The sequence below is a fragment of the Mustela nivalis genome, assembly GCF_964662115.1.
Source record: "Mustela nivalis genome assembly, chromosome: 1".
NCBI classification, from domain to species: Eukaryota; Metazoa; Chordata; class Mammalia; order Carnivora; family Mustelidae; genus Mustela; species Mustela nivalis.
The window spans coordinates 145,734,717-145,759,474 of NC_139020.1; the positions used below are offsets into that span (position 1 = coordinate 145,734,717).

General features: G+C 41.2%; 1 protein-coding gene and 1 pseudogene across 7 annotated transcripts in view; one reads left to right on the plus strand and one right to left on the minus strand.

Moving 5' to 3' along the window:
* NKTR (natural killer cell triggering receptor) overlaps positions 1-14,564 on the minus strand; it is a 62,375-nt gene extending 47,811 nt beyond the window's left edge. For 2 of the 6 annotated variants that reach the window (XR_014309948.1, XR_014309949.1), the window contains exons 1-2: positions 12,188-14,564; positions 11,924-12,004 (exon numbers count right to left, since the gene is read on the minus strand). Coding sequence is in view for 2 of the 6 variants with exons in the window: in XM_082724366.1 (XP_082580492.1) it covers positions 11,924-11,981 (58 nt within the window). In the remaining 4 variants the exon portion in view is untranslated. The remainder of the gene's footprint in view (positions 1-11,923; positions 12,005-12,187) is intronic. The other 4 variants (XR_014309950.1, XR_014309951.1, XM_082724366.1 and 1 more) reach the window with 2 other exon arrangements.
* A 3,682-nt stretch (positions 14,565-18,246) lies between these two features.
* On the plus strand, positions 18,247-20,296 carry LOC309861253 (Y-box-binding protein 1 pseudogene; annotated as a pseudogene). Its single transcript has 2 exons — positions 18,247-18,252; positions 18,501-20,296. The product of its transcript is annotated as a Y-box-binding protein 1 pseudogene (transcript).
* Positions 20,297-24,758: the final 4,462 nt, after the last annotated feature.

Here is a 24,758-nt window from a genome sequence, read left to right on the forward strand (position 1 = left end):
GAGATAATTTTGAAAGCATTACCTCAGTTCTAGATAACTCTGTCAGTCACCCAAGTCTTCCCCTTTTTAGCCTGAGCTTTTTTCTGCCTATTTAAAGAAATCTTTTTAGTTTCCATCTGCTTTTATTCCCAGTAAGATAAGTGTTTAATGAACACCTGACCGTCTGTGTAAGTGCTAAGTTCTACCAAGGATTCAGGCTGAAAGATATATTCTGGGAAGTTTTAAGACTCCATACATGCTGCAAAAAGAGAACTGTAAGGAATGGTACTGGACAGCTAGTCATACCACTAATGCCAGTCACAATTCCCTGGCAACAACACTGACAAATATCAACAAAGGTAGAAAAGTAACAGAAAAGCACAGGGATTCAAGGGGGAGCAGTGGCAGGAGGTACGAGTTAAACAAGGAACAGCCATCTTATGTTAAAGGCAGAAAAGGGGAAAAAAAATGTTTGTGTATTTCACTTGGGGTTGAGGAAGAGAAAGGGGAGGGAAAGGAAGGTGCTATGAAGTCAACTTTCTCCTCTCAAAGTCCCTATAAAAATCCATGTGTCTGCCTTCAAAACCATGCAATCAGGCCTTGTGTTATTACTGCATTCTTCACACCCAATTTCTGAATGAATGAACGAACAAACCAAAAAAAGGGCAAGAAACCACACCAAACTCTTTGCTTACAGAAACCTGAAACAAGTCTTTTTCCTAAAATGTGAACAAAAAGGCTTAATCTTTACAAAGGTCAGTCTAAATACCTTAGTATGAAAGCCATGTACTCAACTCAGGGTACATGCTCATGTTCATGCACACACAATAATTAAAGAAACTTAAAAAAAAAAAATCATGTCAGATACCATGCCAGATTCTTTACAAGTAACAGTCTGCTCTGCAAGTAACAGGAGAGCATTTAAAGAAACACTGCATTATCAAAAATCACATATAAAAACAATGGTTTCTATGGGAAAATGGGAGGTGGAAGACAAGGGAATTTTAAGATTGCAGTTAAAAATGATTTTTTCGGGGCGCCTGGGTGGCTCAGTGGGTTAAAGCCTCTGCCTTTGGCTCGGGTCATGATCTCGGGGTCCTGGGATCGAGTCCCGTGTCGGGCTCTCTGCTCAGTAGGGAGTCTGCTTCCTTCTCTCTCTGCCTGCCTCTCTGCCTACTTGTGATCTGTCTCTGTCAAAGAAATAAATAAAAAATTTAAAAAAAAAGATTTTTTCATTAGGAGTATCACTAATAAAGGCATGTTTTTACCTATAAGCATACACTGTCGTACACTGTCAAACTTCCACATCACTGTGGAAATCCTACAACTGATCGCACCTCACTCTGTCCCCTTTTCCCAGCACTCTCAGTAGCATAATCCTTCCGGTGGTTTTTCAGATTAGTTAGGACAGACATGAATAACTTAAGAAGAGCAGTGCTGCTCAATTGCCTTTGTTTCCTATATGACTAGCTCCCTACCTTGTTATCTGATTGTTACAACACAAACGGCAGTCGGCCTAATTAAAACCATGCTCCTTAATTAATCCATGCCATCATAATAAATTCCTGTTACAAAAATACAATCTGTAAGGTAGCTGGCTGCATTATTTTATTATTCTTCCCAACAACTTTACTACACAGGCACCACTACACTGGAGTCCTATTTAATTTCTGAGTATACAAAAAGGGAAGAAATTTTCTTAATAGTGGAGAGCACTGCATCCAGTCACTCTAGTCACAAGCTCAGGACCAGGGTGAGGTTGAGATAGCAGATGCCTTTCTCCTATTCCCTTAGTACATACCAGATCCCCACATGCCTCACTCTCAAAGCAGAAACTATCTTAAATATGATGACTCTGATGTTTAAAAAGAAATGCTGAATATAAGCAAATTTTGCTGTGCTACCTTTAGAGCCACATTAAGACAAAACTGATAGTATTTGCATTCTACAAAGAGTAGAATTCCTTTACATCAACATTTATGTAAGGTATTGTGGCTTGCCCGAAGTCACAAGCAGTACTCCATTTTCAATTGTTTCTTGGATCCATGTGAATTTTAACCAATGAAGTAGAAACATCAATTTCAGATATATATTTTTATCTATTACATATTTTATCTTTACCCATTTTTATCTATTTTGATGAATTGCCAGGTTTTTATAATATTGCTCTGAGGCCTACATTAAAAAAAAAAAAATTCCAAAGTCAATCATTCCTCTTAAGAAATACCCTGGTTATCACTTTTGAAAACAAACTTCGGGGAACCTGGGTGGCTTAGTCTGTTAAATAACTGCCTTTGGCTCCGGTCGTGATCTCAGGTCCTGGCATCGAGCCCTGCCATGGGGCTCCTTGCTCATTGGGAAGTCTGCTTCTCCCTATTCCTCTGCTTGTGCTCTGTCAAATAAATATATAAAATCTTCAAAAAAAAAAAAAAAGAGGAATGGTACTGTATTCCTCTAAAATGTCAGTGTCATAAAAGAAAAAAAAATAGAAAAAAGGTATAAAAATGGAGAATAAAGTGACATGGCAGCTGAATGCAGTATCTGATTCTAGACTAGATTTTGTATTGGAAGAGAAAGAATACTATAATTTATTCTTAGGCCCAATCACAAAAATGGAAGGAACACAGAGATGGTGGATTAAAGTATCACATCAATGCAAATTTATAAAGTTGATAATTACATTGCACTTATGCAACATCTCCATTCTAAACAAATATGCTAAATAAAATACACTGAAGTATTTATGAGTAAAGAGCCATGATGTAGGTAACTTAACCTCAGATGATTCAGAAAAAACTGCATGTGCAGAAAAAGTAAGCAAATGGAATAAAATGTAAAGAGGTGATTCTGTATAAAGGACAGATGGGTGACTTTTATTAATTTTATTTTTCAGCTTCTTATAAATGTGAAATAATTGCCAAAAGAAAAGTTCAAAACATCTGTAACTAAAGCCCAACGCTTGCATTCTGTGAAAGCATGTGTCTAGAACAGCAGTTCTCAAACTTTTTGCTTTTGGAACCTCTCTCTCTCTCTCTTTCTCTCTCTCTCTCTATATATTTTTTAGATTTTATTTATTTGAGAGAGAATGCGAGAGAGCACAAGCAGAGGGAGATGGAGAAGCATATTTCCCAAAGAGCAGGGAACCTGATCTGGGGGCTTGATCTCAGGACCCTGAGATCTTGACCTAAGCCAAGGGCAGCCACTTAACCAACTGAACCATCCAAGTGCCCCACCCCTCTATATTCTTAACAATTACTGAGGACCTTAAAGATTTTTTGTATGGGTTGTATCTATTGATATTTACCATAATAGAAATTAAAATGGAGAAACTTTAATATTAATCAGTTTTCAATAAACTCATTATATGTTAACACAAATTTTTTTTTTTAAGGTCTTATTTATTTAACTATCTGACAGACGGAGATCACAAGTAGGCAGAAAGGCAGGCAGAGAGAGAGGAGGAAGCAGGCTCCCCACCAAGCAGAGAGCCCAATTCAGGGCTCGATCCCAGGACTCTGGAATCACAACCTGAGCAGAAGGCAGAGGCTTTAATCCACTGAGCCACCCAGGTGTCCCAACACAAATATTTTAAATAATTTATATTTTCAAAAATGAACAAGAGGTTTTAATGTGTTGTCATTTTACATTTTTGCAAATCTCAGTTATGTCTGGTGCAGAAGACTGGTGTTTTTGACTGCTCATGAATTATATCTGTTGCGTCATAAGAGTGAACATATGGGTGTCTGACACCCTAGGGCCTAATGAAAGCCATCTTGCAATTTGAAAACAAAAGGCCTGTATCATTTTACTACTATAATGTAGTATAACTATAATTTACTTTGAAATACCTTACATAAATGTTGATGTAAAGGAATCATGAGAAAAAAAAAATAAATGATGAGTTTTTAAATTAAACTTTAACCAGAAAGAAATACCCTCTAAAAGTGAGAATCAAAGGCCACACCTCAGAGATGGTTACTAAAAATACTTTTGCTATCTTTATCTCTGATCAACCTGGGGCTTTATTACTAGCAACATGCTCGTTAGAAATGGGTTTTTACTGGTAAACCAGTGATATTCAGAATTAGTGATATACAGACAGAACAAAAATACCTGGAGCTATTCCATACCCTTACATTAACAGGACAAATGAATTTGGTGGGTCACCAACTGGAGTAGAAACTGAGGTTGGGTCTACCAAAAAATCCCGAGGCTAGCTTCATGTTTACAGTATTCTGGTACCTGACAAACATTTGCAGGACAATATTCAAGAGCAGGAAATCTTTCACGTAAGAAGTGCCAGGAGCACTGAAAGAAAACAGAACTGGGACACCATCAAACTTACAGAATTTTTTTTTTTTCTTATGTGTGAGCATACTTGTTTGCTAATGTCTAGGTATGGTAAAATGTGACTTTTGGTGTACCCTCATAGCAAGGTTGTGATAAAGGCAACCTATGACCCTCACTTAACTTACTGATGACTCCCTGATATGTACTTAAAAAACCCATAATGGCCACTCTTGACTAACCTGGATTAAATCAGTTTATTGGCTGATATCTAAGACCTGGTTCCTTGGACTCCAGTTTCTTAGTACAAGGATCTGAATGATAAGGCAAGGAAAACGCAAGCTTCTGAGGCACCAAAGAGGGAAAAACAAGATTACTATTTCATGCCCACCCTGGGAGGCTCTCACTAACCCTAGATAACATTTAACCAGAGAAGGTTAAGGTTAAGTCTGTCAGAAAAATGAAGCTGTCAATGTGAAATCACAATGAGGATATCATATATACACACACACACTTCCAAACTGGGTACCACATTTCATACAAAAAGTAATACCTTCAGAAAACAAGAGTTTATTTGTAAAGACAATGAAAAATGACTGGCTAATTTCTGTCAGTTAACATTTTTAGAAATTTATAAGGAATTCCAGGTTTAATAAAAATAGAATAAATATACTTCACCCTTAGTTCTCTTAGTTCTCACTGAAAGCAACTAAGAAACCTTGGACAGAAGAACAATTATCTAGCACTGAAAAAAAAAAAAAAAAATGGAAGCAGGCAGACTGGGGAAGTAACACAAAAAAAGTCCACCGAATTAGTAATGAATTTTGCTTTCCTACCTTATCTTGTGGCCGGGAATCAAAAGCAATCTGAACCCTGGAACTGCACTCTGGGTACAGAAGAGCTCTGAGGATAGTGACAGTGAATGGGGGACATCTCGTTTTCTTTCCGTTCTTTCCATTCTCTAGTTCTAGCTCCTAGGCAATTACACAGGGATGGTGTCAAGAACAGTGGTGGCCGGACAAGCACATAAAACTTCAAGGGAGGCAAAGAATCCTCTGACTAGAGGAACTGTGCTCCCAAGAGCACAGAAAAATCCCTGCTGTTCTTTAACTCTCAATTCTCTTGCCACTTAGTCTCAGAGACAGACATATTTATAAAAAGCACATGGTAGAGTAAGGAAACTAAAACCCTGGCTTTCTGGCTGGATGACCAAAAAAGGGAGTCCCTAAGGGCCAGAATATACTGGGGAAATCTCAAAGAAGAGGGAGCTCCCTCAAGAAAACAGTTCCATGGTGTTATGAACTCCAGGGTTCATCCATACATTATGCATGTGTGGGTATGACTCTTAACAGGAGAAGGTGGTTGCTGGCTAAACCTAACCAGGCTTACTGCCTGCTATAGAATCCTAATCATCATCAAAAGTGAGGGCTCTCCACAGGATTTAAACTAGACCCAGGGTCATGTAAAGTAATACACAAAATGTCTGAGATACAATTCAACATTTATTGTCATTTAAAGAACTATGAAAATCTCATATTCCATAAGGAAAGGGCAAAAACAGCAACTATATGATAATACCAATGCTAGAAATGGCTAGACAAAGCCTTTAAAGATTTTATTTATTTATTTGAGAGAGACAGCGTGAGAGAGAGCACAAGAGCGGGATGAGGGGCAGAGGAAGCAGCAGACTCCCCGATGAGCAGGGAGCCCAATGTAGGACTCAATCCTGGAACTCCAGGATCATGACCTTAGCTGAAGGCAGCTGCTTAACTGAGCCACCCAAACACCCCTAGACAAAAACTTTAAAGCAGCTATTTCAACCACACTATGTTAAGTACAAATATTCTTAAAATGAATGGAAAAACAAAATCTCAAGCAAAACCACAACGAAATTTAAAAAATAAATAAATAAAATGGTCAAAATTAAAAATTCACGAGATGGGCTCAACCATACAATGAAGATGACAGAGGAAAAAGTGAACTTAAGACCAATTAATAGAAATTACTCAATGTGCAAAACAGAGAGAAAAAAAGACAAAAATAAAAACTGAACAAAGCCTCAGTCTTCAAAAAATACATCAAAAGATTGATTTGTGTCATCAAAGTCCTGGAAAGATAGGAAAAAGAGTGTTGGACAGAAAACTATCTGGAGAAGCAGTAGCTGAAAATGTCTTGTATTTCGCAAGAGACAAAGATTCAAGATCGGAAACCTCATAGAGAATAAACCAAAGAAATTCACACCCACACACATCACAATAAAACTGCTGAAATCTAGAGACAAAGTAAAAATCTCAAAAGCAGTCACACCAGAACACATTACATATGGGGCAACAAAAATCTGCATAACTATAGATTTTCTCATCAGAAACCAAACTGACCAGAAGGAACATTTTTCAAGTGCTAAAAAAAAGTAATCATCAACCCAAAATTCTGTAACTACTGAAAATATCTTTCAAGAATAAAGGCAAAGTTGGGGTGCCTAGGTGGCTCTATCAGTTAGGCATCTGATTCTTGATCTCAGGTGTTGATCTCAGGGTGGTGAGCTCAAGCCCCTTGTTGAGCTCCATGCTAGGCATGGAGCCTACTTTAAAAAAAAAAAAAAAGGAGAAGAGGGGTGCCTGGGTGGCTCAGTGGGTTAAAGCCTCTGCCTTCAGCTCAGGTCATGATCCCAGTGTCCTGGGATCGAGCCCCGCATTGGGCTCTCTGCTCAGAATGGAGCCTGCTTCCTCCTCTCTCTTTCTCTGCCGGCTTCTCTGCCTACTTGTGATCTCTGTGATCTGTCAAATAAATACATAGAATCTTAAAAAAAAAAAAAAAAAGAGAAGAAAGGCAAAGAGGCAAAGTAAAATTCTCAGGTGAAAAACCAAAACCAGAAAACCAATAAAGAGAACTTATTACCAAAGTTCTGCTCTGAAAGAAATGCTTTAAACAAATTCTTCAGGGGCGCCTGGGTGGCTCAGTGGGTTGGGGCACTGCCTTCGGCTCAGGTCATGATCTCAGGGTCCTGGGATCGAGTCCCACATTGGGCTCTCTGCTCAGGGGAGAGCCTGCTTCCCTCTCTCTCTGCCTGCCTCTCTGCCTACTTGTGATCTCTCTCTCTGTCAAATAAATAAATAAATATTTAAACAAATTCTTCAGGTGAAAGGGGAATGATACCAGAGGGAACCTAAGACTTCAGAAATGAACAAAAAAGAATCAGAAATATAAACACGTAAGTCAATAATGAGAGTATTTTTTCCTCCTCTTAAGCTAGTATGTGTGACGTTTGAAAGCAAAGGCTTTCAATGTTTGTAGATGTAATACATATGACCAATACAACATAAGGTTGTAAAGGGTTATTACATAGTGGGATGGTTTCAACATTTCACCTGAAGTGGTAAAATATTAATTCTAAGTACACCGTGAAAAGCCAAGGATATATATTATAATTTCTAAAGCAACCACTAAAAAAACCATATAAAGATCATCAAAAAATCAACAGAAAAATTTAAAAGAAATACTAAAAAATATTCAAATAACCCAGAACGCAAGAAAACAGAGGAAGCAAAAACAATTAAGACAAATCCAAACAAACAATAGTTGCACTAAGTGTAAAAGCCTAAATATACTGATTAAAAGATTATGAGAATGGGTTAAAAAAGCAAGACCCATCTATTTACCATGTGTAAAAAACCCACTTTATTTATTCAAGGTTTTTTTGGGGGGAGGGGTGGCAGGAAGCAAAGGGAGGGAGAGGGAGAATCCCAAGCAGGCTCGACACCCAATGCAGGGCCCCACTAGCTCATGACCTGAGCTGAATTCAAGAGCTGGAGACTCAACCGACTGAGCCACACAGGTGCACCAGATTTTATTTTCAAGTATCTCTACATCCAACATGGAGCTTGAACTCACAATCCCAAGATCAAGAGCCTCATGCTCCACCAAATGAGCCAGCAAGGTACCCCAAGAAACACTTTATATATAAGTTAAAAGTAGAAGGATAGAAAATGACATACCAGATAAACACTAACAAAAAAATAAAGTAGCAGTACTCATACCAGACAAAGCAGGTTTCCAAGCAAGAAAAATTACCAGGAATAACAAGGGTCATTACATAACAATAAAAGGGTCAATTCGTTAGGAAGACATAACAATCCTAAATGGATATGCATCCACCTAACAAGAGATCCTCAAACAAAATGAAGCAACAACTAACAGAACTGAAAGAAGAAATTAAATCCACAATTATCGACGGAGACTTCGATATTCCTCTCTCAGTAAACAATAGAACAAGAAGACAAAAAATTCAGCCAGGATATGGAAGAACTGAACACCATTAGCCAACTGACTCAAGCAGAATATATATTCTTTTAAAGTGCACATGGGAAATACACTAAAATAGAACATATCAAAACTTTAATAAATTTAGAAGAACCGAGATCATATAAAGTATGCTCTCCAACCATAATGGAACTAAAGTAGAAATCATTAACACAAAAACTGCAAAATAGCCAAGTACTTTGAAACTAAAACACTTCTCAATAATTCTTGAGCCAAAGACTAAGCCTCAAGGGAAAAGAGAAAATATTCTGAGCTGAAAGAAAATGAATAATATGTCAAAATTTGTGGGGTCCTGCATATAAAGGAAATTTATAGCATTAAATCCTTATACTGGAAAAGGGTCTCAAGTCAACAATACAAATCTCCACTTAAAGAAACTAGAAAAAGAGCAAAGTAACCCAAAGCAAGCAACAGAAAAGATATGAAAAGCAGAAATCATTAAAACTGGAAGAAAATAGGGGAAAAAGATGAACAAAACCAAAATATAGTTTTGTTTTTTGTTTAGTTTTCTGAAATGATGATAAGTATGACAGTGATAAACTTCTAGCCAGAGACCAAGGAAAAAAGACAAAGGGCACAGATTATCAATATTAGGAACGAAAGAAGAGCTATCACTACAAATCCCACAGATAAACTCACTCAAGAAGAAATAAGATGAGCAGTTCTGCAACTATTGAAGAAGTTAAAATCTTAATTAAAAACCTTCTGAAGAAAAATCCTAAAGTATAGTCCTGGAATTATTTCAAAGAGGAACCAACTTATTTTATTGGATTCACAGAGAAAAACTCTCTATACAGACACCTTCCTCTTCTAATACATACTTAAAACTCATTTTGTAATTCAAAAGTCTTGGTAACTTCCTATAAAACATACAAATTTCCCTGGATAGTAACGGAAAAAAATACATACTGTGCTGCATTCAACTCAATTTCTATCAGAACTTTTTAAGATTTTACTTATTTGAGGGGCGCCTGGGTGGCTCAGTTAAGCGTCTGCCTTCAGCTCAGGTCATCCTGGATGAGCCCCGTGTTGGTCTCCCTACTCAGCAGGAACTCTACTTCTCTCTTCCACTCCCTCTGCTTATGTTCCCTCTCTCGACATCATTCTGTCAAATTAATAAATAAAATCTTAAAGAAAAAAAAAAGATTTTACTTATCTGAGAGAGAGAATGAGAAAGATCGAGAAGGAGAGGATCAGAGAAAGAAGCGGACTCCCTGCTGAGCAGGGATCACCCCCCCCCCCCACGAGGCACTCCCAGGACTCCAGGATCACGACCTGAGCTGAGCCACCCCGGAACCCCTTATCAGTACTTCTTAATCTCTCATTAATGTGGTCATTAAGGTCACTCCTAAAGGATCTTTGATACTACTTTGTATTTACAGCAAGTAAAGTATTAACAACACAAGAAGTGAAGAATATCACTTGGCTAAGTACTCAATGACATACTTACTAATGGTTAAATCCTACAAAGCAGGGTACCTCAGCGGAATGGTTAAATCCTACAAAGCAGTACCACAGCTGAAGTGATCCTTAAAAAGTTGTGTAAAAATCAAGTACCTACTATTTAGGTAATACACTGAAAAGTGCTTGAAGTATTATATAGGAGATTGAACCATATGAAATTGCCAATTATCAACTGGTTTAACGCAGAACAGTATAAGCACGAAATTCGTTCTACATTTAACAAATGTATCCTGGAGATTTTTCGTAACAAAGGTTATTTGCAAATCTAGGATATGCATACTTTTCATAAGTCTATTTTTAATCTTTTTTGACAGTGGGAAATAGCTTTTTTATTTTACTATGTTCAATTTGCGATTTTTAATTCTTAAAAAAAGCAAGCCCTGTTATCTGAAGCACGGACTCACTATATGGTAAGGATTATGATCAAGGCTCAAAATATTAAACACAGAGAATGCAACCATATTTCTAAGATCACAACATTCCTTTGCTCAAAATCCTTCCATATCTTATCTCACAGGGTCAAAAGTCCTTATTGTGGTCTATAGCCATTTCCTCTTCCTCTCATCCCTCCTCTACTCCACCCTGGGCTTCTGGCAGTTCTTCAAACACCAAAGCACACTCCCTCCCCAGTGCCTTTGTACTAACTTCCTTGGCCAGAAATGCTCCTCAAAGACATCCAGGAAGGCGTACCCCCTCCTCTGCTTCAGATGTTTGCCAGCCATCTCAAAATAGTCTTTTCTGACCAACATATTAAAACAGTACCCCCCTGGGGCGCCTGGGTGGCTCAGTGGGTTGGGCCGCTGCCTTCAGTGCATCGGGCTCTCTGCTCGGCGGGGAGCCTGCCTTCCCCTCTTTCTCTGCCTGCCTCTCTGCCTACTTGTGATCTTTCTCTCTGTCAAATAGGTGAATGAAATCTTTAAAAGAAGAAAAATAAATAAATAAATAAAACAGTACCCTTACTACAAGCCACTCTATTTTTTCCCCTTGTTTATGGTCTGTCTTCTCCCAGCAGAATACAAACTGCAAGGAATAGAGTCCTTTGTTTTATTCATCGCTATATCCCCAGAGTCTTGGACAGTAGCAGGCTCTCAAGAATCTGCTGGACAAGATGCTGCACAAAGACTGCATATTTATTTCCAACTAAAACTTATGTCACAGATACAAGAAGAAAAAAACAAAAAGGTTAAGAAAACAGTTCGGAACCCGGCAGGCTCTGCTATTTAAAATAAAACAACTACCATTTAGAAGAAAATATTTTATTTTCAGTAATATATATTAAGGAACGGCTGGATTCCTTGAAAGACGAAGTATTAATGCTAAATGCATGCGTGCTGCAAGTCTGTTTGTACAGAACACTTCGCTTTATCACATAAGACTTTCACTAAGTCATTTGCCCATGAACCAAGAAATTCTGGCTAAAGATACTTAAGGAAAAATAAAGGTGGGAGTTAACCTACTGATATACAAGAATTAAGAAATACAGAATATACGAATCCAAACCTCAGAGCAGAGAAAAATACCAGAAATAGGAATTGGAGTGATTGTCCCCTTAGAGACACTGAGACAGAAAAGTCCGAGACAGATTGCACCCTTTCCCTTTGGCGCCAGGAATGGTACGAACATTCAGTCCGGGGGTGCAAGGCGTGACTCTCCCGGCAAGGGGCTTCGGAGGGTGAGACCCGGACCCTGAGTGGGATGGGAGTGGCGGATTCCGGCCGCTCTCCTCTCCCAAGGATTTTCGCTCAGGAGCAAAGGTAGTGCTGACTGCGCCTACCCGCTCCCAAAAAGGGTTGGGGGAGGGTTGATGAGAGTAGACCCCTCCCCTTCCCCAAGGATGGTCCAGGCCCCCGCAGGAGCCCAGCCTCCCGCTCACCCGGCTCCCGGTTGATCTCGATGTCGAAGTGGCACTGCGGCCGGTCCTGCGCCCCCATCGCGACCGAGGCGGCGGCAAGATCTACGAGAAAGGGGGAGGAAAGCGATCAGGGCGGGAGCTAGGGCGGGGGCTGGGGCGGAGCCCGCGCCACGATCGCCTCGCGCCGGCCTGTCGCGATACCACGGGAGGCCGAGCCGGGGTTCCCTCCAGCCCCGGGCCTCCCGACTCCCAAAGAGCGCGCACACATGCGGGCGAGCTCTTCACCTGGTTGGCCTCCAGCCTGAGCAGCTCTCCGTGAACGGAGGGGAAAGCGCTGCCACCGCAGCGGCCGGAGCCCAACGCCACTAACGGACCACCACCCCCTCCCCCGGGCCGGCCTCCCTGTGCCACGCTAAACCCCGCGAGAGTCGGGACAAATACCGCGAGAGCACAGCCTCGAAGTGGGTGTTTAACCGAAGAGTGCGCGCGCAGGTGGGCGTGTCTGGGAGCTCTCGAGGAGCTTCTAGCCCGGCGCTCCTATACCTAGTCTTCTTTTGCCCCGCCCCTTTCCTCGCGTTAGAGTCAGTCGCCCAATCGCGGCGCCCTGATCACGCATGCGCTGTCTGATTCCTCTGATCCTCCCTCAAGATCTGTGAGTGTTAGTGCGTTTTCCGGTACCGCGATGCTTCCGTGTTGTCTACACCTGCGAGCAAGCCGTGAGAAAGGAAGTCGAGGTTCAGTGAACGGACGGATCGTTTGGCCTGTTTTCGTTTTCTCAAGGCGTAGTTATGACACTCTCTTCCTCTTAGACTGTTTGACTTCAGAGGCCTTAGGTGTGCGTCCGTCTTCTCTCTGGCGTCAGCATCGCAGGGGCAGTCTTTGTTCAAGCCCATTCATCTTTTGTGAAGTCAGTTCAAGACCTTTGCCCATGTTGTATTCGTGTTGGTCTTACCATTGAATGCGGGAGTTCAGAGTACAAATGTTTTGTTAAACAGGTGATATGTGTATGTTCTAAATACAAATCTTCTGTTATATAGAATTCCGAGTATTTTCTCCTGAGCTGGGTCGTTTCATTATTTTGGTGGTGGTTTGTGCAAAGCAGTTAATTTTAGTAAAGTTGCTTGATCAGTTTTTCGTGTGGTTTGCTTTTTCTGTGCTAAGAAATCTCTGCTTACTCCAAACCCCTGGAAGTTTTCTCTTGTGTTTTCCTCTAGAACTTTTACGTGTAAGTCTAGAATATATTGGAATCTTTCATCGTGGTGTCAGGTAGAGGTTGTGGTTCGTTTTTTTGTTTGTTTGTTTTGGTTCCCAGTATGAAAACAGAGGAGTTCCACCACCATTTGTTAAAAAAAAAAAAGAAGAAGAAGAAGAAAGAAACGAAACAAGGAAAAAAAAAAAGAAAGAAAGAAAAAAAAAGAACCCTGCCTTTTGTTGAATTACCTTCGCTTTGCGTGTTGCTGTTTCTGGACTCTATTTTGTTAACTGTTCTATGTATCTTTATGTTAGGGCCAAACTGTTTTGTTTTTGTTTTAAGTTATTTTCTTAAAACTGTAAAATACACACTAGCAAAATTATCATTTAACTCTTTTTAAGTGTAGGGTTCAGAGTCAGTACATTCACATTGTTGTGCAATTAACACCACCATCTAGCCACAGAACTTTTTTCACTTTGGAAAACTGAAACTCTGTATCCATTAAACAATAACTGCATTCTCTCTACCCAGCTTCAGACAACCACTCTTCCTTTTTTTTTTTTTTTTATTTATTACGGTAAGAACACTTTATGAGATCTACCCTCTTAACAGATTTTAAGATTTTATTTATTTATTTGACAGTGCTTGAGTGAGTAGCAGGAAGAGCAGAGGGAGAGGGACAAGCAGACTCCTCACTGACTGGGAGCCTGGCATTGGGCTCGCAGCTGGATCCCAACCCACAGAGCCACCCAGCTTCCCCCACCTTAACAGATTTTCAAGTGTACAACATGGTATTTTTATCAATAACCCAATGCTCTAAAGCAGATTTCTGGAATTCATCTTGCATAGAAGAAATTTTATAACCTTTCATAGGAACTACTTTCCCTCTCTTCCCATCCCCTGGCAACCACTCTTTTACTCTTTGCTTCTAACTTGCCTGTTTTAGTTACCACATATTAAATGGAATCGTACAATATGTGTCCTTTGGTGTCTAACTTGTTTCACTTAGCATAATATTCCCAAGTTTCATCGATGTTCTCACATATTGGAGGATTTCCTTTTTTTAAGGCTACACAATACCCCGTTGTATGAATATACCATAATTTCTTTATCCATTCATCAGCAGATGTAGACTTGGGTTGCTTCCATCCTTTGGCTATTGTGAACAATGCTCCTGTGAAGATGAGTGTGTAAATATCTCTGAGATCCTGCTTTCAATTCCTTTGGGCATATACCCAGAAGTAGAATTGGTAGGTCATAAGCTGTTTTAAATTTCTTTTTTTTTTTCTTTTTCTTTTTTTTTTTAGGGCACCTGGGTGGCTCAGTCGGTTAAGTATGTGCCTTCAGCTCAGGTCATGATCCCAGGATCCTGAGATTGAGCCCAGCATCAGGCTCCCTGCTCAGTGGAGAGCCTGTTTCTCCCTCTCCCTCTGTCTCCTGCTCTGCCTACTTGTGCTCTCTATCTCTCTGTCAAATAAATAAAATCTTTTTTAAAAAAAACCTTTTTTTTTAAAGATTTTATTTATTTATTTGAGAGAGTGAGAGGGAGAGATAGCAGAGGGGCAGAAGGAGAGAGAGTTGGAGAAGTGGACTCCCCTGCTGAGCCAAAGGCAGACACTTAAGGACTGAGCCACCAAGGCCTCCCAAGCTAATTCTGTTTTTTTTATAGAGAACTGCCATTCTGTTTTCCATAGCGACTGAACTATTTTACATTTCCATCTGCATTGCACAAGGATTTCAATTTCTCAACATCTTCACCAACACTTGTTATTTTCTGTTGGTTTTTTTTTTTAATAATTGCCATCCCAAAGAGTGAAGTGGCACACTGTTTTGATTACTGTAGCTTTATAGTAATTTTAAAAATCAAGATCACGGGGTGCCTGGGTGGCTCAGTGGGTTAAGGCCTCTGCTTTCGGCTCAGGTCATGATTCCAGGGTCCTGGGATCGAGCCCCGCATCCGGCTCTCTGCTCAGCAGGGAGTCTGCTTCCTCCTCTCTCTCTGTCTGCCTCTCTGCCTACTTGTGATCTCTGTCTGTCAAATAAATAAATAAATCTTTAAAAAAAAAATAAAAAAATAAAAATCAAGATCACTTAGGTAGTTTCTAATCTGTGCATCTGTGCCACCTTGTAAAGTGCAGAGACTTTCTGCACCATCATGAAAGTGCTATCCTTGTCGGAGGTTGCCAGTTCTACCTCTCTGTCTACAGTATCAGAGCAACAGTCTCCTGGGTTTCACCTTTGTAACCTAGACTGAATTGAGAAGCTTGTGGTCCTGGGTCTGATTTTGCTTACACTGTTACAGCTAAGGATAGGTTTGGAAAAAGATGAAATGTACATACCTAATCAGAGATGAAATGGGTTGGTAAAGCTAACTTCCATACAGACTTGTGAAAGGAAGAGAACGGGAGCATTGCCCAGGGAAGTGATTTGTAATTACTGTGCTTTGGCCATCTGGCGTCAATGTAAATTGGCTTTAGAGCTCTGGAATGAAATGCTTAATTTGGGGAGTATTTAAAATATTTTAAATCTCCTGAAAATCATTTTTTTTTAAGATTTTATTTATTTAACAGACAGAGATCACAGGTAGGCAGAGTGGCAGGCAGAGAGAAAGGAGGAAGCAGGCTCCCTGCGGAGCAGAGAGCCCGATGTGGGGCTCGATCCCAGGACCCTGGAATCATGACCTGAGCCGAAAGCAGAGGCCTTAACCCACTGAGCCACCCAGGTGCCCCCTGAAAATCATTTTTATCTTGACACTCCACTGAAGTTTCTTTCCTGCCACTGATTATATGATGTAGGGCAAATCACTTTGATCCTGGAGTTCAATTTCTTCATCTATAAAATAAGCAGGATGAAATACTTTCTAAGTTCCCTCCTTGCTCAAAATTCTTTTATTCTGTCCTGTGAGTTGAAATTATATTTCAGATGATTTGAGGATAAGGCATGCTATTTGGTCTGTGGTTAAGGTGAAGAAACTACTGGGACAAGGCAGGCCTAGGGCTAGCATCCACCAAAAGGACTCAATACCCCCTCCCTCATCATCAAGAGTAGTAGAAAAATAATATCCAAGCAGTTTACAAACTCAGGCTTAATTTGGAGAACGCTTTGTAGGAGGAATTTTCAGGTAATGATTCTGGGTGTTAAGCCTTTTAGAATGGGATTACACCAGCAATTGGCACTTCAATGGATAGAGCTCTAGCAAAACTAATCAGGAGTACTAGTGGGGAAATTAGGATGAAACATAATTTTCTAGAAAATAGAAATTACCAAAGTTGACTCAAAGAAATAGAAGGCCTAAATAAACTAGCAACCTTTGAAGAAATTGAATTAGTAATCCCTACTCCTTCCAAACAACTGTGAAGGACATTTTGATATAACCAAATAGGAAATTTCATAATGATCTAGATATTAGGTGAAATCCAAGAAATATACTTAATTTTGTTAGGTACCTAATAATGAAGATAAAGATAATGAAATTTTGGTTATGCAGGAAAATGTTCTTAGTTTTTTTATATAATGAGTGAAACAAAGGTGGCAAAATCTTGACAATTATTGTGTCTAGGTGAGAGGTATATGGGGATTTTTCAGATATGTTCTCTACTCTTATATTTCTTTGGAATTATTCATAATAAAATCAGTAAGAATAAACAGTCTTCCTTTCCAAAAACACAGGTTCCACATTGTTTCATGGGCACATTTTACCAGACCCATAAGTATCAATAATCTTTTCTTATTTAAAATATTTTAGAAAACAGAAAAAGACAGATTCCTAACTTTCTTGTGATACGGATACCAAACAAAGATAGGACAAGAAAGTTATAGACCAATCTCATTATAAACATGGATTTAAAAATCCAAACAAAATATTAGGAAATGGAATTTAGCAACATTTAAACCCAAAATGTTCATGACCTAGGTTGGCTTTAACTCAGGAATACAAAGATGGTTCAACATCAGAGAATCTATTCCTATAATTCACCATATTAACAGATTAAAGAAAAGACATGATTATCTCAATTGTCCCACAGTTTAGCCTCAAGCAGGGATCTCTACCAAATTGACTGTTACGTTTTATGTCCTTAAGGTTAGGACAAAAAGGTAAAACAAAAGGAGAGAAAAGGAATCCAATGAGAAGATACATATGTAATTTTGTCTTATTTGCTTACACCATTATAAAAGGATATCCTGTATCTTAAATGGTAAATTGTGCAGAAAAAAATAGGTCCAAGACTGCTATCTTTGGAAAAACCTGCTTAAAAGGTTGCTCTCTGGATGGAATCTGGGAATCTGTATGGTAGTCATTTTCCTACACTTATAGAAAACTTGAGGTAAGTGATTAGAGTGCTTCGCTCTGCCTAGACTATTTGAGCAAACAATATGGTTTATGCTGAACACCTGCTTTCCTTCTGGGAATCTGGAAATTTTGTGTGTAAGTAGAGGATGTGTACATATGTGACCATCCTCCAGTAAAAACTTTGGGCACTGAGTCTCTAATGAACTTCCCTGGTAGACATTTCTCATGTGTTGTTATAATTCATCCCTAGAGGAATTAAGCTCATCCTGTGTGACTCCATTGGGAAGGGGAAGCATGAACCTGTTTTCCTCTGGGCTTTACCCCATATGCCTTTTCTCCTTGGCAGTTTGCTTTATGTTCTTTTGGTATAATAAATCATAGCTGTGAGTACAGTTAACATGCTGAATCTTATGAGTCCTCCTAGCCAATCATCAAACCTGAGGTAATCTTAGGACCTATAACACAGCAACAAATATTATCAGAATTTGATAAAAATCTGTATTGAAAATTTGACAACATTTTTCTTAAATGCTAGATTTCTTTTTTTGTGGAAAACAAGAAGTAGACCATTTCATTTTGCAGAAAATGTGTATTTTGACAGAATAAGTCTCATGCTATTAGTCAAGAGCAGATGGGCTTTCTCCATGAGGGTCAGGAGACAAGGCCATAGTGGCTCCAAGCACACATCCTTATACCTGGGGAAGTCTGAGGGGAAAGCACATATCCTGCCAGCACCAGTGAGAAAAATCCCAGCAAGAGATTTGATTGACGTGATGGGGTTCATATCAGTCTTGACCACCACAATAGTGGGTAGATCCCAAGGCTGATCAGCTTGGGGTGGGGCTAATAACCAGGAGAAGGATGAGGGTATGGCAGCACAGAAATGACCCTTTGGGCAGTGACTGACAACTACTAAATCTAAGAAGTCGAGTTCGATCGGGAGCGGAGAGCGGACCCCACAGAGCTCTAAGTAACCCTACTGCCACCACCGGCCTAGTAACCATCACACCCCAGGCAAGAGCTGCAGCCAGCCACAGCCACCATCCCCACCACCATGAGCAGCAGGGTGGAGACAGCCGCCGCCGCCCACCCACCCCAGAGCTGCCTGAACCAAGCCCCGCACCACGGGTGGCCTCCCATCCCGTGGCACCTGCTGTTGGGGACAGGAAGGTCGTTGCAGCGAAGGTTTTGGGAACAGTAAAATGATTCAGTGTAAGAAACGGATATGGTTTCGTCAACAGGAATGACACCCAGGAAGACGTATTTGTACACCAGATTGCCATAAAGAAGAATAACTCCGGGAAGCACCTATGCGAGGAAGATGGAGAGAGTGTAGAGTTTGGTGTTGTTGAAGGAGAAAAGGGTGTGGAGGCAGCAGCTGTGACAAGCCCTGGTGGAGTTCCTACGCAAGGCAGTAAACATGCAGCAGACCTGAACCATCACAGACGGTATGCATGTCCCAGGGGTCCTCCACGCTATTCCCAGCAATTACCAGAATAGTGAGAATTCGGAAAAGAGGGAGGATCTGAAAGTGCTCGCAAAGGCCAGGCCCAACAGCGCTGGCTCTACGGGAGACAGCACCTTCTACATGGGGAGACCCTAAGGGCTTCGACCACTGCATTCCAGCAGTTCTGTGCAGGGAGAAGTGGTGGAAGGTGCTGACAACCAGCATGAAGGAGAACAAGGTAGACCAGCCAGGCAATATGTATTGGGGTTATAGACCACAATTCCGCAGCGGGCCTCCTCACTAAAGACAGCCTAGAAAGGATGGCAATGAGGAAGATAAGGAAAACCAAGGAAATGGAGACCCAAGGTCAGCAACCACCTCCATGCTCCCATCACCACAACTTCAATTACAGAGGCAGATGTCCACATAACCCTAAACCACAAGATGGCAAAGACACAGGAGCAGCCAACCCACCAGCTGAGAATTCGTCAGCTCCCAAGGCTGAGTAAACGCCGGCTTACCATTTCTACCATCATCCAGTTTAGTCACCCGACACGAAAAAATGAAGATGAAATTCCAGCAATAAGAAATGAACAGAAGAGGGACACCTGAGTGGCTCAGTTGGTTAAGCCTTCGGCTCAGGTCATGATCCCAGCCTCCTGGGATCGAGTCTCACATCAGGCTCCTTGCTCGGCAGGGAGCCTGCTTCTCCCTCTGCCTCTGCCTACTACTCTGTCTGCTTGTGCTCGCTCTCACTCCTCTCTCTCTCTCTCTCTGACAAATTAATAAATAAAATTAAAATAAAAAAAGAAGAAATGAACAGAAGATTGGAGCTGAAAACCTTAAATGCTTGCTTTTTGCCTGTTGGCCAGATAAGAACTATATGTGGCATGGGGTTTTTATTATTTTAACCTAAAGATGTTTCTTTTTGGTAATGACAGACGTGTTTTGTTTTTAAAAAAGCCTGATTTTTGTCAATACAGCTTTGAAGGTTTTTATATTGTTTCGTATCTGGGCAAGTTGAGATTTTTAAGAACCTCATTTTTAATGTGCAATCAAAGTTTACAACTTGATTTTTAAAAAAAAAAGTCAACAAACAGCAAGCACTCATTAATAAAGGCCTTAAATAATTAAAAAAAAAAAAGAAAAGAAAAAAGGAGTTACCTTAAATGTGGATAATGCACCCATCTTTTGGCCTTTTAGGCAAGTGACTTTTTCCCCCCACTAACTTGCTTTAAAGCATGACTGTGGGGTGCCTGGGTGGCTCAGTGAGTTGAGCCTCTGCCTTCGGATCAGGTCATGATCTCAGGGTCCTGGCATTGGCCTCTCTGCTTGGTGGGGAGCCTGCTTCCTCCTCTCTCTCTCCCTCTGCCTGCCTTTCTGCCTACTTGTGATCTCCTTCTGTCAAATAAATAAATAAAAATATTTTTTAAAAAAAGCATGACTGGGGGCGCCTGGGTGGCTCCGTGGGTTAAAGCCTTTGCCTTCAGCTCCGTTTATGATCCCAGGGTCCTGGGATTGAGCCCCGCATCAGGTGCTCTGCTCAGCGGGGAGCCTGCTCCCCGCCCCCCACCCTGCCTGCCTCTCTGCCTACTTGTGATCTCTGTCAAATAAATAAATGAAATCTTTTTAAAAAATGCAACCTTCAGGGGCGCCTGGGTGGCTCAGTGGGTTAAAGCCTCTGCCTTTGGCTCGGGTCATGATCCCAGGGTCCTGGGATCGAGCCCCACATCGGGCTCTCTGCTCTGCGGGGAGCCTGCTTCCTCCTCCTCTGTCTCTGCCTGTCTCTCTGCCTACTTGTGATCTCTGTCTGTCAAATAAATAAATAAAATCTTAAAAAATATATATATAAAAATGCAACATTCACATTAAAAAAAAAAAAGCACTTGATAACTTAACACTTGGAATCCCTGTAGCTTCAATATCTGGACTATTTCTCAGCATCTTGGGCCCTGCATAGTTCCCTGGTCTGTGGCTGGGTGTGGGTCCCTTTTGACTTGCCAGGTTTATTAGGAGCTCCCTGAAAGCAAGTCCCAGTGCCCCTTCTCTATTTTCCTCACTGTAGAGCCCAGCACAAGACCTGGTCAAATGAGAACTCATGTTATAATTGAGTTGATGATCACATAGGCAAATACTGCTCTATAAATGGATGGGGGAGAGAGAGAGAGAGAGAGAATGCTTTGGAACGCTTTGCATAGTTCTTGCTTCTGCCTGCACTGCTAGTTCCCTTGACTGTCACATGTCAGGTTCCTTGTTATTCAACTCTTAGCTGTCATGTTACCTCCTCAGGTCATTCTTGATTCCGTAATTTGAAAGTAGCCACCCAGACACTCCCCAGCACATGATCCTGTTGTAATTCTCTGTACTTATTACCATGTGAAGCTTTCCTTGATTGTTTCTATTTTATTGCTTGTCTCCGCCATAAATACAGGTTATTTATACTGTGTTGTCTTCTTTATATAAGAATAAAGTTTCCCTGAGAGCAGTGGCATTGTCTGACTTCCTCACTGTAGTACCTTCAGCACATACTAGTGGATCAGTAAATATTTTTTGGATGAATGAGTATATCATAAACAGAAATGAAAACAACCTCCCTTTGGACCCTAGACTCTTACTAAAAAGATTTAGGAAGGAAAGATCCCGGTGAAGGAACAGAACATCGAGATTCCAGAGGAATCTGTAGGATTTTCATTGGGAAAAGAGGTAACAGATTAATTAACTTCCTAAAACTGCTTATATTTTTTTAAATATTTTATTTATTTATTTGAGAGAGAGAGCACGATAGGAAGGAGGGTCAAATGGAGATGCAGACTCCCTGCTGAGCAGGGAGCCCGATGCAGGACTCAATCCTGTGACTCCTGGATCATAACCTGAGCCAAAGGAAGTTGCTTAACCCACTGAGCCCCCAGGCTCCCCAAATTGCTTTTATTAGTATGGAATCAAAACCATATTAGGTGTGAGGTAGAGTAACAACAAAATGAAGATACTATGTACCCAGTTAAGAAACATACTCAGGATCACTTTTTTTTTTTTTTTCAGGATCACCTTTAGTAATGGAAATTTATTACAGAGGTTCAAGAGCATATGAAATAGCCCTGAACATCATTTCCTCCCTAGCCATATTGTTACATGGGGTCCCCAAAAGTCAGACTCACTGTCAAAAAGCCTCACGAGGAAGTGGAAAAACAGCTTCACATCTTGTGGAATAAACCTGACCTCAAATTATATGCTCTCTGTTTTATCTGCCTTATCCTCATCTCAGGAGAATGTGATAATGACAGAAGTAAATCACAGCTGCAAATCCTGGGAAGCAGGCTTGGAAATGCCAGAGAAAGGCTCAGGCCCCGTGTAGGCTGGTGGGAGATCAGCTTGACCCTGAGAGTTGGAAAAAGGTAGACAGGCTCAGTAGAGGCTTAATGTTAAAGTAGGAAGTCCTCTGAGAAGAGAAAGTGGGTAATACATTTTGGTCAGGTTTGGTCTTTATCTTTTTAAATCACCTTTCACCAACTATATTGATTTCTGGGTGCCTTAAGAGGGATGGCAGATACGCTTCAGGTTGTCTCTGAAGCAGACAGGTAGAGGTAAGCTGCGGCACGGATGAGGACAGCTAACTGGCCTGCCCCAACTTCTCCAGTGTATTTCCCCAGAAAAGGGCCCTCTGGAGAGTAGGGTAAACTGTGGCTTCAATCACCTCGGCCATTTCCAGAGGCCTCTGACTGGCCCTGCTTCAGTCCTCTACACATGGACTGAAATACCTTCCAAGAGACAAAGGGAGGGAAACACGCAGGTCACAAAACTCCTTCCCTCTGAGGGAGAACTGAACTTTGTCTTCAAGGCTATTGTCCCTGCTACACTTACCTCCCATAGGCCCTACTGGCTTGCTCAGAGCCCATAGTGGAACCTCTGACTCTCTGTCACAGACCCTCGCCTACCTTGCTGGTAGTGGAGAGTTTCTACAAGGTCAGACTCAGCTCATGCTGGCAGAAGCCCACCTCAGGGGCCGCCATGTGGCTTTTTATTTTCTCCTATGACATCTAAGGCCGACTTGGCTACAAAGGCTGCTTGTTAATTCAGGGGAACTAACCCCCCTGTAGGCAACCCCAAATCAGGCAGACAGTTCTGGGACATTTATATGCTTTTGAGATCATCGCCCCCCACCTCTTGCCCTCGGCGACTGAGTCCTTATTGCCTGTAGCAGTGACCTTGGTAACACATACATTTAGTGGATTTTCCTCCTTCTCTGTCTCACTCTCCTTGCGGCCCTATTTCTGCTTCCTGGGATCATCTCGCAAATAAACTATCTGCACCCAAGGCCTTGTTTCGGGCTTGTTTTAGGTGAGACCCAAATTGAAACATCAGCTGGTGCTCTCATTCCAGCTAGAGCCAAGCCATATGTAAACAAGTCAAGCTGCCCTATAAAGGGAGACAGCTGCCCAGTAAAGGGAGACAGCTGCCATCCAACTCCAGCTGATGGTTGCCATGGGGACCTGCAGGCCCAGCATTGCTAGAAATGGGAAATCCATTAATGGGAAATCCTCTCTAAATGTTAGCAACTAATTCAAAACTAAAAGCATTGCATAGTGCCCACAGTATCTGCTCATCAGGTTAGGCCTGTGAGCAGCCCACTTGGCATAGAGTATGGGCACCAACCCCCTGAACAATTGGGATGGGGGAAGAGTCCACTAATAGGCTAGAACCCTAAGGATGGAAGAATGGGTGAGGGAGCAAAGACCAGCCTTCTTCCCAGACTTGAGAAGAGCCCAAAAGGCCAGAGCCCTGACATCATATATTAACACACACTATTTACTTCGTGCCCCGCTCTCAATCTTACAACCTCAGAAGGCAGATACTACTTTCATTATCCTCATTTTATAGGTGAGGAAATGAGAGCTCTCAGAGGTTGTGATTTGAACTGGGATTCAAAATGAGGTCTGTCTTCACTATTTACACATTATAGTCTCTCTGCGTTGCAACCTTGATTCCTAAAAAAGGAGCCAGGTTCCGGAGGTTCTAATTTTGTGTTCATTTAGGAAAATCTCCTTGCCTCATTTTACAGGTAAGTCTCAAAGGCGGAAAGTTCTTTATAGATCAAAGCTAATTCAGGCAGAAGGGATGATAAAATAGGAAATCACCAGAATGCAATCCCTAATGAAGCAATAGATCAAAACTAGGTAGATCATAATTTAGGTGAAAGGCTGTTGGGCACCTGATTAATAAATCGGGTCATTCCTGATGTGATGCAAAACCAAGTATCTCTTACCTCTCATGATGTATACTTGCCAAAAATATTAGAGTTGGGAGTCCAAATGAACCTCTACCTCTACCAGTTTACAGGAAAAGTGGGCAATAGTGGGATATGTTTAATGACACCACAGGGATACAACTAGGTAACTCTAGAATATGAGAAATTTTAGGGCAAATGACCTAGTTTTCCCAACAAATGGCAAGGAAGGGGAACTACTAAGTATTTTTATTGAGACTTAAGGGACATCAACATAATGTAGTGTATGAATCTTGTTCGGATCCTGAGTTAGAGAAATCAACAAAAAGACATTCTATGGGGACGCCTGGGTGGCTCAGTTGGTTAAGCATCTGCCTTCCACTCAGGTTATGATCCCAGGGTCCTGGGATTGAGTCCCACATTGGGCTCCCTGCCTGGTGGGGAGCCTGCTTCTTCCACTGTGTCCTGCTCTCCCTGCTTGTGCGCGCTCTCTCTCTCTCTCTGATAAGTAAATAAACAAAATCTTAAAAGAAAAAAAAAAGACATTCTATGATAACTGATGGGGCTCAGGACATACTCCTCCAAACTATGGCACCTTGGCTTACTGGACATTTTAAGCTGAAGATCGAGAAATGGCAGATGTTGGAAGCACTCTCTGACCTCCCATGAAGCAGGTCATGAGACCCTCATGTGAGAGGTGCCCTC